General features: G+C 56.8%; 1 protein-coding gene across 1 annotated transcript in view; it reads left to right on the forward strand.

Annotated features, from left to right (window-relative positions):
- Positions 1 to 14,446, forward strand: part of MAPKAPK3 (MAPK activated protein kinase 3) — a 28,543-nt gene extending 14,097 nt beyond the window's left edge. The window contains exons 3-11 of the mRNA XM_052641699.1: positions 5,639 to 5,778; positions 6,966 to 7,030; positions 7,445 to 7,524; positions 9,321 to 9,444; positions 10,650 to 10,725; positions 11,051 to 11,175; positions 11,625 to 11,710; positions 11,983 to 12,063; positions 13,001 to 14,446. Of these exons, the coding sequence (XP_052497659.1) occupies positions 5,639 to 5,778; positions 6,966 to 7,030; positions 7,445 to 7,524; positions 9,321 to 9,444; positions 10,650 to 10,725; positions 11,051 to 11,175; positions 11,625 to 11,710; positions 11,983 to 12,063; positions 13,001 to 13,153 (930 nt within the window). The 3' untranslated portion in view covers positions 13,154 to 14,446. The remainder of the gene's footprint in view (positions 1 to 5,638; positions 5,779 to 6,965; positions 7,031 to 7,444; positions 7,525 to 9,320; positions 9,445 to 10,649; positions 10,726 to 11,050; positions 11,176 to 11,624; positions 11,711 to 11,982; positions 12,064 to 13,000) is intronic.
- Positions 14,447 to 14,769: the final 323 nt, after the last annotated feature.

Below are 14,769 nucleotides of genomic sequence, written 5' to 3' on the forward strand. Positions count from 1 at the left end.
ACATTCTGTGCAGACCCACTGCCTAAGTGTTTGACACCTAGCCTGTGTATTGTGGTGTAATCAACAACCCAGAGATGCCACTCCTGAGAATTCCAGCCTACCCCTGCCTGAGGCTGGGCTGAGACCCCGGCGTGGGAGAGATGGTATTGGGGGAACTCAGCAATCCTTCCTGCCTCTCTCTCCTCTGGCACCAAACAAAGCTGGAATTTCAAGAAAGTGGAAATCATGGGAATTTGCTGACCCACAGATCAGTGAAAGGAAGTAGATCTCTGGCCTCTGGGAGGTTCGGGCTGTGGGCCGTCCTGAAATCCAGAGTTCATATTTCTTAATTTGCTGCTCTCTCACTGATGGGAGAGATTATAAACCAGCTATCTTCCCCGGAAGGAGTGGGTGTTCCGGCAGAGGCCCCAGCAGCTTGGCCAAGGCTGTAGGTTAATTGGCTGGGAGTGTGGAGGTTGGGGTGGGGTGGGAGAGGCTGCTTGTCCAGCCTGGGGCCTTGGGGCGTCCTGTGTGCGTGTGTGTGTGTGCGTGTGTGTGGGAGAGAGGGCGATACTGTGAACATTTTTACTAGAGAAGAGCCTGTCCAAGGGGGAACTGGCTATGTGAAGGGGCATGTGGGTCTGGGAAGGTAGCCTTTCCTGGGCTGGGAGATGGCTGAAGAAGGGTGATGGGGGGTGGTCCCTAGGCTGTGTCTTACAGAGTCACTACAGACACCCTAGATCTGTCTGATGCTCTGGGAAGGCAGACAGAGTGCTTTCACAGCTCTGGGCAACGTGAAGTGGAGGGTCCTGCAGTGGAGATAGGATCTCAGTGGGAGAGGAGGTCTGAGCAGAAGGGTCTAGGCTTGGTCACCTCCCCAGGCCAGACTGTCACAGGTTGAGTTGTGGCAGCAAGACCCCAGTATTTCTTGGGCACCTCTCTGTGCCTAGTTCTCTGCTTGACACTTCAGAAAAATAGAAAATATTCAGAAAAACAGACAAATAAATGGACAGATTGTTGTTGTTTAGTCACTAAGTTGTGTCCAGCTCTTTTGCGACCCCATGGACTGTAGCCCAGCAGGCTCCTCTGCCCATGGGATTTTCCAGGCAAGGATACTGGAGTGGGGTGCCATTGCCTTCTCTAGAGGATCTTCCCGACCCAAGAATGGAACCCACATCTCCTGCACTGGTAGGCAGATTCTTTAGCACTGAGCCACTTGGGAAGCCCAAATGGGCAGATCGATGGGCCTTATTTTCAAAGTTAATATCATAGAGTTCAGAGGCACACACATACCTTGGCCCCCACACTGACACACATTTCTCATACCCATACTACCTACCTCCATACACACCCTTGTGCGTACCATGCCCTTGCATGCATGTACTCATGTGTCCAGGTACCCATGTTTCCAAGCACGTGAACACACTTACACACACACTCCCCTGCTCGTGTGCACACCATGCCCCTATGCGCACGTTTATTTTGGAGCAAGATTCCTGAGTCTTGCAAGCAGTAGTTTGGCCACTGCCTCTCTGACTTGGAGCCACTCTGGCCTCTCATCCCCTCTCTGGGAGGGGTTGTCTGGATGCTCTGTGTGAAGTCCTGCTCTCCTCCGGCCCAGCCTCACCTTACTCCATCCTGGCAGCCCCAGGGCAGTGACTTCACCCTCCAGAGCCTCTTTGCCTCAGTCTGCAAACTGGGGCTGTTGGTTCCCGCCCTGCTTGCCTCACAGGGTGGCACTGAGCATTCCCATGAGATAAAGGAAAAGAGTGTTTTGTAAACTGTAAATTGTTTTCCAAACAGTCAATTGCTGCAGTTGTTTTCCCAGCTCCTGAACTCAAGAATCCCGCCACCTGCAGTAAACCCTGTGCTTGGGTGGGAAGAGACGCTGTGTGGAGGTAGTGGAGCGGTCTGGCCGATTCTGAGGCTCCATTACACCTGGAGAGCCAGAGGGGCGTGGGCAGCTGTGTCTCTGGGAAGCAGGCTCCTCTGCCCCTCAAGCTGTGAGGGAGTCTGCAGTCTGGTGGGGTTGGTCAGCATCTCGGCCATCTGACTGCGGGCTCTGGGGGTTGAGGAGAAATGGCAAAGGAGAGGAAGGCGAGAAGGGAGAAATGGAAACCACTTCAGCAGAGTCTGTAACTAGAGCATTGTCATTTGATCAAGGAAGTGTTATCTCAGATTCAGTACTTACCTGGCATCAGTGGGCGGAGGGGCATACCTCCAGCACAGCTGGGAGCCGTCCCAGAGGAAGAAGCCAGGGTTCTGTCCCACAGGTGTGCGGAGGATCCTGTTGGGTGAAGGCTGGAATCATGGAGCAGCTCAGGAGACGTCACAGACCCTCCCAACTCTGGCGTTCCCCTTGGGGGGCTTGGGGGCATCGGGTGGGAGTGAGGCCAAGATGTGGATCTGTTGGGCACCCCATCTTCTTTTCTTCCCAGCTGTGACTGGGGACCAGGATAATGAGTGGCCTCCAGCAGTTTCAGGCATTAGGATTTGGGGGTCAGTGGAGACCCAGAGGCTGCTCCGTGAGCACAGTGATGTTGGAAAGGGGCTGTAGTAGGTACTTTGAGGAGCCCCTGACCAGAGGTCCCCTCTGTAGTTCCCATCCTTCCAGTGTTGCCCGAACCCTGCACCTTAACACCAGGGAGACAGAGGCACAGAGAGGCAGAAGACCAGCCCCAGGTCACGCCGAGAATAGGAGCAGAGCCCAGGCCTCCTGTCTTAGCCCTGTGCTCTTTTCCATGCCTGGGAAGATGGGGCTTTTGCTTGAGGACCCCTTTTATGAAGGATAGGGACCCCTCAGGTACTTGCATGAATGAAGCCTACTTGTAGCCATGGGCTTGCGGGCTGGAGGAGTCAGGATGGGCTTTTCCTAGAAGAGGAGGTAAAGTCTGGTTCACCAGAGAGGGCAGGTGAGTACCGCGGGGAGGAAGTTGGGCCAGGTTGTCATGTCTGATTTGTTGAGCCTTCCTGGGTCCTCCCTCAGTTTCTTCTTCTTCTCTCCTCATGGTGGGTTGTGAGAGTTTCTTCCCTTCCCCCTCCCTTTATAGGTTTGTTCATTGAATCCCCAAGTATTATCCAAGCCCGTGCTCTGTGTCAGCGCTGGAACCCAGACTGGCCCTGCCTGTGGGGGCCCACAGTCTGAAGCCGGAGACGACCCGGTGCCGGCCTGACTGGGGAAACGGCCACATGATCTGGGGCCAGTTTCTCACCTCTCTCTGCCTCTGTGGTGGTAATAAAGTCCCTTCCTCCTAATATTTGTAAAAGGCTCAGAACAGAGCCAGGCATATTGAAAGTGTATTGTCTATATGTGTATGTGTGTGTTTATAGAGTTATCAAAGGAGCAGGCTAATTGTAGGTCATGAGTAAGTGATGTGCAGGAGGGAGGAGAAAAGGGCGATGATGCAGGAGCTTTCTGGGGAGCGGGCAATGTTTTCTTAAGATTTAAAAAAAAATCTATATTTATTATTTATTTATTTGGTTGCACTGGGTCTTAGTTGTGGCGTGTGGGATCTAGTCCCCTGACCAGGGCTCAAACCCATCATCCCATCCTTTGTTTGTTCCGGAGCGCAGTGTTTTCTGCCAGGCCCCAGCCGGGGACTCCCAGATTAACCCCACTTGCCTCTGCCTTCATGCTCCCTCCAGCCTGGTGGAGGTGCAGAGGCAAAAACCACTGAGGGAGGTGCTGGGAGGACCTCTGAGAGCAGGAGGCATCTGAACCAAGCCCAGAACGTTCCTCAACAAGGGAGAGCTGGCCCAGTGGAGAAGGAGATGGAGCGAGAGAGCACGGGCTGTGGGCGGAGCGCAAGGCTCGTTTGGGGCCAGTGCGTCCGGGGTTCCGACCTGAGCCAGGTGTTCTGGGCCCAGGGCAGCAGAAAGGGAGCCGGGAGAGAAGGCGAGCTCTGGATGCCAGGGAAGAAGGTGGCCTTTATCTGGAGCATGAGGGCTGGGGATTTAAAGAGTGAGGGTGGGGACAGGTGGAGAAGAGCCAGAGAGGAGGAGGTGGGACTGAGGACCCCAGAGAAAACCTATCAGCTGTGGGCTGGGTCTTTGAGGAGAGGAGAGAGAGGACCCTGGTACAGGGGTCGGGGTACCAGAAGCAGGACAGAGTGAGGGTCCAGGAACCCTCCTGGAGGCCCTGCCAGGACATGGTCAGGTCGGCTAGGGAAGAGGTGGCAGGGGGCAGGGAGAAGTGTTGGGAGGCCAAGCAGAGACGAGGCGCAGAGAGGACAGAGCATGGAGGGAGAATGGTGCATCTCTGATCCTGTGGTTGGAGCCTGAGGCGCCTCAGGATGCAGCGGGGGCAGGGGAGCCGATGTGACCAAGCCTCTTTCCCCCAGTGCTGTTAAGGAAGAAGCTGGTGCATGGGCGCTGTGTGGGCAGGGAACAGAGGAGGCAAAGGCAGCACGAGCAAGGGATCCATGGTTTCCAGGTCTGCCTACAGCCGCCTCTGTGTGCCCCATTCTGGACTGTTAGCAGAGCAGGAGCCCCCAAGCTGGTGGAGGGGCTTGCCCACCTCCTTGCACTCCACACTAGGGTCACAGGGAACAGCTCCCCAGACCAGCGGCAGACAGATGCGGAGACCCACTGTCTTCCTCTCCACCCCACTTGATCTTTGCCTGGATAGCTTGGTCCCAGAGGCTGCCCCGCACATGCCCTAGAGGAGGGGAGACCATCCTGCCCAGGAAGAAAGCAGGGCCCATGGTGGCCCAGGGTCCTGTGGGTACTGAGCCAGACGGAGCTGGTCTCAGCCTGTCTTGGTTTGCAGCCTCACTCTTCAGCCCTGTTTGACCAGGAAGCAGATATGAGCAGCCTTACCCGGGGATGCCTCATCCCTGTTCTCCCCATTCTGGGCCACCTCCCCCAGAAGGCCGACTTCTCCACCCCCTCCACCTCTGAGCATGACCATTTCAAGGTCTTGCTCATTTCCGGTGATTGGCCTTAAGGTTGGCAGCCACTGTGTGGGGCTGAGTTAACCCGAGCAAAGATCCCAACGCCCACCCACCTGCTGCCTGCTTCGCTATGATGCATCCTGTGGGGATGACTGTTATTACTCCATTTTACAGAGTTGTGGGCTGTGGCTTGGAGCTGTGAATGTTCGCTTGAGGTCACACTGAGTCATGGAGGAATTTAACCCCAAGGCCGGAAACCTCACCCCACCAAGGAGTCACCCCCATCGAGCAGGGTCCTCCTTCCCGCCAGCCTCTACCTCTGGCCCACAACCCTCGTGTCATCCCACTGGAAACGAGGCTCTGGGGACGTGTGGCTCCTGGCACAGGGTCTCACAACTGATGTGTGATTTGACTACAAAATCCTCTCAATTTCCACCTCAGTTGCTGCCCCTTGGGAAAGGAGGCAGGGGCTTCTCTGGCCTCTGAGCCCTTCCAAGCTTTCAGCTACCTCCCAGGCCTTCCCGAGCTACGAGCTAAGCTTGCTTGAAGCTGACCCTCAGCCAAGTGCAGGGGCTCATTGGACCACGCATCTAACCTGGACTGGAATCCTCCTTTTGCCCATCATCAGCTGGGTGGCCTCAGGCAGGTCACAGGCCTCTCTGAGCCTCCGTGTCCTTGTCTGCCAAGTGAGGGCAGTGGCGCTGTCTGGGTGGCTCCTGGGGAAGTGGATTCTGGGCCTGACACTGTCTGTGCCTCCCTGCCCTCAGCTCCTGTACGACAGCCCCAAGGCCCGGCAGGAGGTGGACCACCACTGGCAGGCCTCAGGTGGCCCCCACATCGTGCGCATCCTGGATGTTTATGAGAATATGCATCACAGCAAACGCTGTCTCCTCATCGTCATGGAATGGTATGCCGGCCCACCCTCCCTCAGCATCTCATTGGTACCCCTGTGCCCTCCCCAACTCCCGCCATTCTTTAGAGGTCTCTGTTCTTCAGATAGCAGCCCCGGGAGGGCCCCCCAGCCCCTGAAGGGTGATGGACCTGGGCAGCTGGCCCCAAGGGCACTCCTGCATGGGCGGAATCCTCAGTGGCTGTAATATGGCTTCCCTGGGTGTGAGTCCCACTTGGTGAGGAGGGGCTGTCGGAGAAGGCCACCAAGCCCTGAGTGTGGCTGGGATGGGGGAAGACTGTGGGAAGAGTGGGGTATGTGCTGTCCCCTCAGCTTTCTCCTCGCCTGGATTTGCGCTCCCGTGGCTCACCCCTGCCCCCCACCCCCGATGCTGGGTGATCCTGGCCTGGATCCACGACCCAGCAGCCTCCTCCATCCTAGGCTTCTCCCGTGAACAGCCCTAACCTTCAGCCCTAACCTTCTCAGAACCTGGGCCCTGGGTCTTGGCCTCCAGCTCCTCCCTGTCTGCCTTTCAAGTTCCCCCTCACCCCATAGGGTAGCAGCTCTTGGGTCAGATTTGGGGTTCAGATCCTGACTCTGTCACTCACTAGCTGTGTGACCTTGGGCAGGCCTCTCACCTCTCTGGATCGCTGTAACTTCCATGTAGAGTGTGGAGGGAGATCTTAGTGCGGCATTCACCCTGTTCATTCTAAGTGCTCTAAGTACTGCCGAATCAGTCTTCCCAACTCTGTGAGGTTGGTGCGCTAATCCCTGTTTTACGGAAGAGGAAGCTGAGGCACAGAAAGGTGAAGGGACCCACCCAGGATCACACAGCAGTGCCCACAAAGGGTTTGCCCAGGGCATGGCACACAGTGGGTGCTCAGAAGACAGTGGTCATGAGGATGATAACTGACATCTCATTCCTCACTTGGGTAAACTTGGATAAAAGTGGGGCTGCCAGATCAAGACAGTGTCCCTGGGAACATAGATGCTCCCTGGGGAAGATCCTCCCCTAGTTCGAAGAGTTGAGTTCAACCCACCCAAGCCAACAGCCCACCACGCACCAGGCTCTTCAAGACACAGTGAGGCTGACAGTGGCCATTCCCCAGGGGAAGAGCAGCAGGGCCGGAGGCCTGGGCCCATGACGCGGGGCAGGGGCAGGCCGACGCCTGATCCTCCCCCTCTGTCCCTGCTTTCTCCGGCAGCATGGAAGGTGGTGAGTTGTTCAGCAGGATTCAGGAGCGTGGCGACCAGGCTTTCACTGAAAGAGGTATATATATGCCACTGCACAGGGAGTTTGGGCCGAGACGGGGCACACAGAGTTTCTCTGTGCCACTGGGCAAGGCCCTGTCCCTCTCTGTGCCTCAGTTTCCCCACTTGAACAAGGGTAGGGGGAGAGTGTTCTTCCCCTAAGGGGTTCTGTGAGTCTGTGGCAGCTTGTCAGAGATGGACTCCCCATGGGCCTGGGATGGAGGCCTCAATGCTTCTTGGTGCCAGCCAGCAGCTGAGCTGGGGGCATCTCCAGAAGAAACTAGGGGGACCAGCATTGGGCTCTGAGGTGGGGTCCTGGGTGGCAGGAGTGCACCATCTTGTGCTCTCCCAAGAGGGGTGACGGGGAGGGGGCCCCTGGGCTGCCTGACCCTCGAGAGGCATCCGTGGCCCCCTCCTCTGTCCATGTCTGCAGAAGCCGCAGAGATAATGCGGGATATTGGCACTGCCATCCAGTTTCTGCACAGCCGGAACATTGCCCACCGAGATGTCAAGGTGAGGCTCCAGGACCCATGTTGGGGGACCAGGACAAAGAGTGCCATCCACAAACCCCAGCAGTCCCAGCATCCACTGGATGGAGGCCACGTTCCTTGCTTGGCATTTCAGGCCTCTCCCCGCGGCCCATACTGCGTGGCTCAGCCTCTTCTCCCACGGTCCCAGCGTGTTCACTATGCTCTAGCCAGATAGGCCTCCTTGTTTCCTTCAAGCGTATATAATCCCAGTAGGCATAAGAATAAACTAGTGCCCACCTTGAGCCACTGGGTCCTGAGAAGCATCTCGTTTAATCCTCACCCAGCCCTGTGAGAGGGTGCCATTATCCATTTGACAGATGAGGAAACCGAGGCTCAGAGATTGTCTTGCTCAAGCCTCTGCAGATGCTGCACTGTCGTCTTGCTCAAGGCTCTGCAGGTGCCTCCCTGGGGATTCATGCATTCATTTGTTCATTCAGCAAGAATTTTGTGAAGACAGTGTGCCAGGCTTTGGTGACAGGGCTGCCCAACACTGTTGGAGCTTGTGTGAAGTAACAGCCATAGTTCCCGTAGACAGAGCCCTCTGATGGCAGCATTTTAGGGGAAAGAGGCCCTTTGCTGGCCACTGGACAAAGGAGCGGAGGTGATCCTAGTGGCTGGACCTGCTTGTCCCTCCAGTGGACGGGCTTGAGAATGTTCTCTCCAAATTTCCTGTCCAGGGAGGACTGGATCTTACAGGTGATTAGGATCAGACGGAAGAAATGCAAACCAAGGCTTCACATGCACACACACACTCACCTGCCTGTGCCAGGCACTGTCAGAGCAGAATTACAACTCCTGGGCCCTCAGCCTCCCACCTAGACCCTGACTGTCCCGCCCCCCAGACTTATTTCCTCCTAAGACCGGGCAGAGGAGACCCGAAGGTCCAGCCGCTGTATCAGGTTCTTCTCCTGGCTGAGTATCACCAACTCGTGCAGTTACCCTTTGATTTTGGATACACATGGAGCCACAACAGTCTCACCTTCTGAACCATTGCTTTATTTTGGCCCTGGCCTCCTTTTTTTTCCCTTACGTGGAGAAAAGCCTTCTATGGAGAAGATTCCTATAGAAAAACTGCTTGCCTGTTTTTCACCCCAGTCCAAGTTTGGATCATCTCAAATAGAACCTGAGAAATAGCTTTCACTGGCTCCAAACTGAAATTCCATGTGCCACCCCATCCCTCTGCCCCAGCTCTGCTGCTTCTCTCCGTGGGCCTAGGTCCTACCCATTCATTAGGAAGCAGCTTGAGGGCTGCCTCCTCCATGCAGACCTCCCCACTGCCTTCATCCCTCAGACCCTCTGTGCCCTACAACCAGGAAGACTGGCCTCTGCAGCTCCCGGGGCTGAGTTCCCCGAGCAACCTCAGGTAGGGGCCTGTCATGCAGGCTCGTTCTGGGCTTGGCAGCACTGGCTCATGAGCAGCCCCCCATTTCCCTGGAACCCTCATTTTGGCATCTCATGGCAGCATCACCGACTGAAGCTCAGAAGTTCCTGCCCCTGGGCTCTCTGTGGCACTCAGTTATCCCCAGGCTTGGTGGAACCACTGCCTTAGTTTCCCCTCTGAGAAACAAGGTGTCACCTCTCAGCTACATTAGTCTCCTCCACCTTTGGCCCACGTCATTGGCGGCCAAGACCCAGGTCTTTTTTAGTGAGATGGATCCGGCTCCTCCTGCCTCAGTCTGGATGAGGGAGGGAGGAATGAAATCTGACTGCAGATCACCGTGGAAATCTGCCCCCACCTGGTGCCTGAGTCCAGACTAACATTTTCTCTCCCTGGCCCAGCCTGAAAACCTGCTCTACACGTCCAAGGATAAAGATGCGGTGCTGAAGCTCACGGACTTTGGCTTTGCCAAAGAGACCACCCAGAATGCCCTGCAAACTCCATGTTACACTCCCTACTATGTGGGTGAGTCCCTGGGATGTGGCCGGTACCTCTTTATTGCACCCCGCCCCCACCCCCACCCCACTGTGGTCTGGGGCAGCCTGTGGGACACAGAAGCCAAAGAGTTAAAGCGCTGTGAGGAGGGAGGGGAGGGTTCTGTCTGTGTGGAGGTGGCAGCTGGGGGGCCGGAGGCTGCAAAAATATTCTCCCAAACTTCAGTTTTTGCTCTTGAAAATAGATCCAGGAAAATTCTGGCTCTGGCCTGTGAGCTGAATGACATCACAGTGGCTCTAAATATATATGTGATAAAAGGCTGCCGTCGGCTTGGGATGGAGCCCAAGTGCGGTTGTTTTTCTCCGGTTTTTATCTTCCTGGGAGTCATATTCAGAAAGTGGGCAGGCGCGTCCTCCTACACGAGAGGGAAGCAAGGGGCCAGCCACCTGTGTTTTGGGAAAGTGTCCCTTAGGTGAGGGCCAGGATGGGCCCCGGGGCTTCACACACACTCATGCTTCCTGGAAAAGCTCCCTGCTCCCCTGTGAGCAGGTAGCCCCTAGACCTGGAGAAGCCACCCCACCACCCCGGAAAGTGCCCCTTCCTGGAGAGTGGGGTGATGACTTGTTTACAGACAAGGCTTATCTCCCTCAGGATAAGCCTTCCAAGAGCTGTTGAAGGGGTGGGAAGCCCCCCGAGACAGCTGGAATGGCACTCTGTTTACCAGGACGTGTTTTGTAGTATTTTGACTTAGTAATCTCCTGGCCTACCGATTTCATTGCACAGATGGGAAGACCAAGGCCCCATGGGATGGTCGCCAGGTGAACGGTACCCAGAGCCCTGGCCACGTGCCCATGACCTAGGCTATCTGTTTAGGAGGCAGGGGATGCAGGGCAGCTGCTGGGCTGGGGCCCTCTCCGCTATGGCAGGACCCCACCCAACCCCTGACTGCCCTTCTCTCCTTCCGCTACCGCTACTTGGGCTGAGATTGGCCCAAGGTAGCTAGGAGGTTATCATCTCTTACAGCCCAGCCTGAAAGTGGGTTTATTTTATCTAGGAGCTGTTGCTCCTCCCCCAACTTCACACACATGCTGCCTTCCCAGAAGGTGCCAGACACCAATCTGCTCTGCCCCATCCCCGGCTCGGGCACCTATTCCCACCTTGCCCAGGCTGTAGGCTCCTGCCGGTGCCCCAGGACCCTTGGCCTGAGGGTCCTCCTTTGCCCTCTGCCCTGGCAGCTCCTGAGGTCCTGGGTCCAGAGAAGTATGACAAATCATGTGACATGTGGTCCCTGGGCGTCATCATGTACATCCTGTGAGTACCTCCCTTTCCTGCACCCGTGGGCACCCTGGGAACTGCTTCTGCCCCCACCATCCAGGGTGAAGGGCTCAAGCGGGCCACTCCTCCAGCAGTCTGCTGTTCCCTTCTGGTCATGGGACACCTCTCCTTCAGGCTCCGCAGAGGCCTCCCCATGCCAAGGGCAGCTGGTGTTCCTGGAGATGAACTCCCGAGTTCACGGGGCTGATATTATTGCCCTGGGTCTGGCTGCCTGTCTCCCAGTCAGGGTCTTGGGGAGGAGAATGGGTCCGCCCTGGTGCTGCCCCCACACCTGTGCCGAATGACCTCCGCCCTCCCCCAGCCTGTGCGGCTTCCCGCCCTTCTACTCCAACACGGGCCAGGCCATCTCCCCGGGGATGAAGAGGAGGATCCGCCTGGGCCAGTATGGCTTCCCCAGCCCTGAGTGGTCCGAGGTCTCCGAGGATGGTGAGTGACTCTCTGCCTAGCTCGCTCCACCGGACCCCAGCCGCCTTCCTTCCGGGAGAGACCACTTAGGTGTCAAACCGAGCTGTGTTTAGATCCTGGCTTCCTCCACATCCCAGCTGTGTGATCCTAGGCAAGTCATCTCACCGTTTGAACGTCCTTCTCTATGTCTGCCAAATGGGCTCAAAACCTGCCTCCTCAAAACTTCCCTTAATTCTTGTCCTTCATTCATATTTTCCCTTTGGGGACCACGAACAAATCTGGCCTGTATCAGTTATTTATTGCTGCCTAACAAATTACCCCAAACACTTAGTGCCTTACAAGAAACCCTTATCAGCACACTGTTTCTATGGGTTAGGAATTCGGGAGCACGTTGCAGAGCTGGCGGCCTCTGGGAGTGGGAACTGGCTCTGAGCAGCTCCACAGCTTCACCACTGCCCTCTCTTCCCTAGCCAAGCAGCTGATCCGCCTCCTGCTGAAGACGGACCCCACTGAGAGGCTGACCATCACACAATTCATGAACCATCCCTGGATCAACGTGAGCGCCTCCTCGTCCTTGGCAGGCCGGGTGACGAGCTTGAGCAGGGCTGCCGGAGGGGTTGATGGCTCCAGAGGCCCTGGGGTGGGCCGCAGATATGCGGTAGTGCCCTGCCTTTGCCTGCCTTTGCTCCTGGTCGCATCAGGCTCCTTCACCACCCTAAGCCTCGGATTCCCCACTGGAGCCCGGAAGAAAGGGGTTGGGGTGGGGGGCAGCCGGTGCTGTCCCAGGTGCCTGCAGGGTCTGATCCATGGGCTTGGGGCTCCTTCCAGCAATCGATGGTGGTGCCCCAGACTCCACTCCACACGGCCCGAGTGCTGCAGGAGGACAGAGACCACTGGGATGAAGTCAAGGTGGGTGGACCATCTCCCCACAGGCCTCAGGGTTTTGGAAAAAGGGACTGCAGGGTGGTGACCTCCCAGAACCTGGGTCTTCGACCCCCTCTTGCCTCGTGTCAGTGACCTCATAGTGGTCTTTGGGCCACACTAGCCCATTCAGGGCAGTGCTCCTGACTTGCTGTCTCAGTGAAGTGGGGCTTTTGGCATAATTGCTCTTATGATCCAGAGAAGGCAATGGCACCCCACTCCAGTACTCTTGCCTGGAAAATCCCATGGATGGAGAAGCCTGGTAGGCTGCAGTCCATGGGGTCGCTGAGGGTCGGACACGACTGAGCGACTTCACTTTGACTTTTCACTTTCGTGCGTTGGAGAAGGAAATGGCAACCCACTCCAGTGTTCTTGCCTGGAGAATCCCAGGGACAGGGGAGCCTGGTGGGCTGCCATCTATGGGGTCGCAGAGTCGGACACGACTGAAGTGACTTAGCAGCAGCAGCAGCTCTTATGATCTGCAGCATCTGGGAGGGTGGTCAGCTTGCTTTTAGACTCAGCAGAGACCAGATCTGAGCCTGTGGGGCAGTAGCTCAGAGCCTGGGGCAACCTGGGCACAATCTTCAGGCGCTGGTAAGCTGGGTGCACAACACGATGGTGTCCCCTGAAGGCCTTGTGGTTCTGAGTGGATGACCTTGGTCCAAGTCCCTGTCCTGCTTACCCTTGGTGTAGTCCCAAGGAGTCACCACACTTCCTGTGCCTTGTCAGGTAAGCTCAGTCTTTACCATGGAGGACTGGAGTGAGGACTGTGTGAGGCAAAGCGATGGGCCCAGAGCTGGGTACATGGGGGCACTTGGGCGGCAAAGGTTCACTGCTGTCACTGACACTGTTAAGGGGCCACTCAGGCAGGAGGTGATGTCTCTTGAGGTCAGTAGACCTGCTCTCCCCCCATCCCCATCCCCAGGAGGAAATGACCAGTGCTTTGGCAACCATGCGGGTGGACTATGACCAGGTGAAGATCAAGGACCTGAAGACCTCTAACAACCGGCTCCTCAACAAGCGGAGGAAGAAGCAGGCGGGCAGCTCCTCGGGCTCGCAGGGCTGCAACAATCAGTAGCTCCTGCGACCTTGGGGGAGCCAGAGGACACACTGGAGTGGCCTGAAGCCCTGACCTGGAGGGCTCAGGGTCCTGTTTTTTTAATGAAAGAGTTGTTTGTGTTGTGTTGTAATTTGTCACTTGGAACTTCGGGATGGGGGTACATGACCCCAAGTCCTTCAGAATCTCATCCCAGGGTCAGGCCCTAGAGAAGAGCCAAAACCTGGGCTCCGGGAAGCCACGTGCTGCAGCTCCAGTGCCTTTGATCATGGAGGCCTGAATGCCCGGTGGCTGCATCCCGCTCAGGGCCTGGCCGTAGGGTTCTAGGCCCCTCGGCTTCGTGGTTGGGCTTCCCTCCTTCTGTGAAAACAGCTCCCCAGAGGGTGGGCAGATGGGCCTGGCCTTGGGAAAGGCATCCGGCCACTGGTTGTCATGGCAACCAGGGACAGAGTTGCCAGTCTCGAATGCTGAGTGAGTGAGCAAGGGAGGGAGGGGGGCAGTCGAGGGTCTGCCTGCCTGCCTGCCTTCTTGGGGAGGCTGCTCTCCTTCTGCCACTCACCCCTCTCACACTCCCGCCACCCCTCCATCTTTGGTCTCCCTGAAGTGTCAGGGTCAGTCTGCCTGGCTCCCTGGGTGGTCCAGCGCTGTGTTGCTGCAACCGCATCCCACAGGGCCCTTGGAAGTCTCCTTCCACAGAGTGCCTGAGCCCAGCCATCCTGTTACGACACACCCCCACCCCCACCCAGAGTGGCCTCTCAGCTCAGTGAGGGGTTTAGGGGGACAGATATTTTTAACCCTTTTTTTACTTTGGAAAATGTCACTGTGACAAAAGCCAGTACAGTTACCTTGCCCCCTGCTCATCAGATCCCAGGCAGGAAAGCCTGTCCTTAAGGGTTCACCCCCTACTCTGTCCTGGTTGACGGCAGGGCTTGTCTCCTGGTGTACTTTTGTGAGAGTGGATGGCTGGAGGCAGGGCTCAGGGGCTCCCCCTTAATCCAGGGCCTCTTTCTGTACTTTGGGTCAGACTCGAGGTAGTGGAGGGCTGCTGCTTAGAGGGTCTGGTCCTTTCTTTTTTGCCTGAGTCAGAGCAGACAGGGCCCCTCCCTTGCTGCTCCAGGCTCACCCAGCCCCACAATGCCCAGGGAGCCTCAGGATGCTGAATGCCTGATATGGGCCTGGCCAATGCCTGGCCCCCAGCCTGCTTCCTGTTTTCTCACCCTTCTCTCACTGGCTGGGAAACCCTAGACCATGTCAGGGAGGACAACACTGCTGGGTTTTATATCCAAGTATTAATAAACAGCATTTTGGCATTTTTCCCTTGTTCCTAGGTTTCTCGTCTACACGAGTGAACAAAAGCAGCCCAAGGGCACGTGCTCACACCCACTAATAATTTCACTCCTGCCGGACAGGGTGCTTCAGGCCTGGTAGACATGCCAGGCTGGCTCCAGGGCCACCCTGGCCTCACCAGGCTTGGAGAGGTCAAGGGAGCAAAGAGATGGCAGCTGCCCCGGGTCCCCAGCTCTGTGCCACCCAGTGCACCGTGTGGGTGACACCACCCCCGGCCCGGTGTGCACTGGCGTCTGCCCACAGTGGCCACCCCCAGCTGTGTGCCAGCCTGCTGAAGGGCGGGCAGAGCG

This window comes from Budorcas taxicolor, chromosome 1 (genome assembly GCF_023091745.1).
Source record: "Budorcas taxicolor isolate Tak-1 chromosome 1, Takin1.1, whole genome shotgun sequence".
Lineage (NCBI taxonomy): Eukaryota > Metazoa > Chordata > Mammalia > Artiodactyla > Bovidae > Budorcas > Budorcas taxicolor.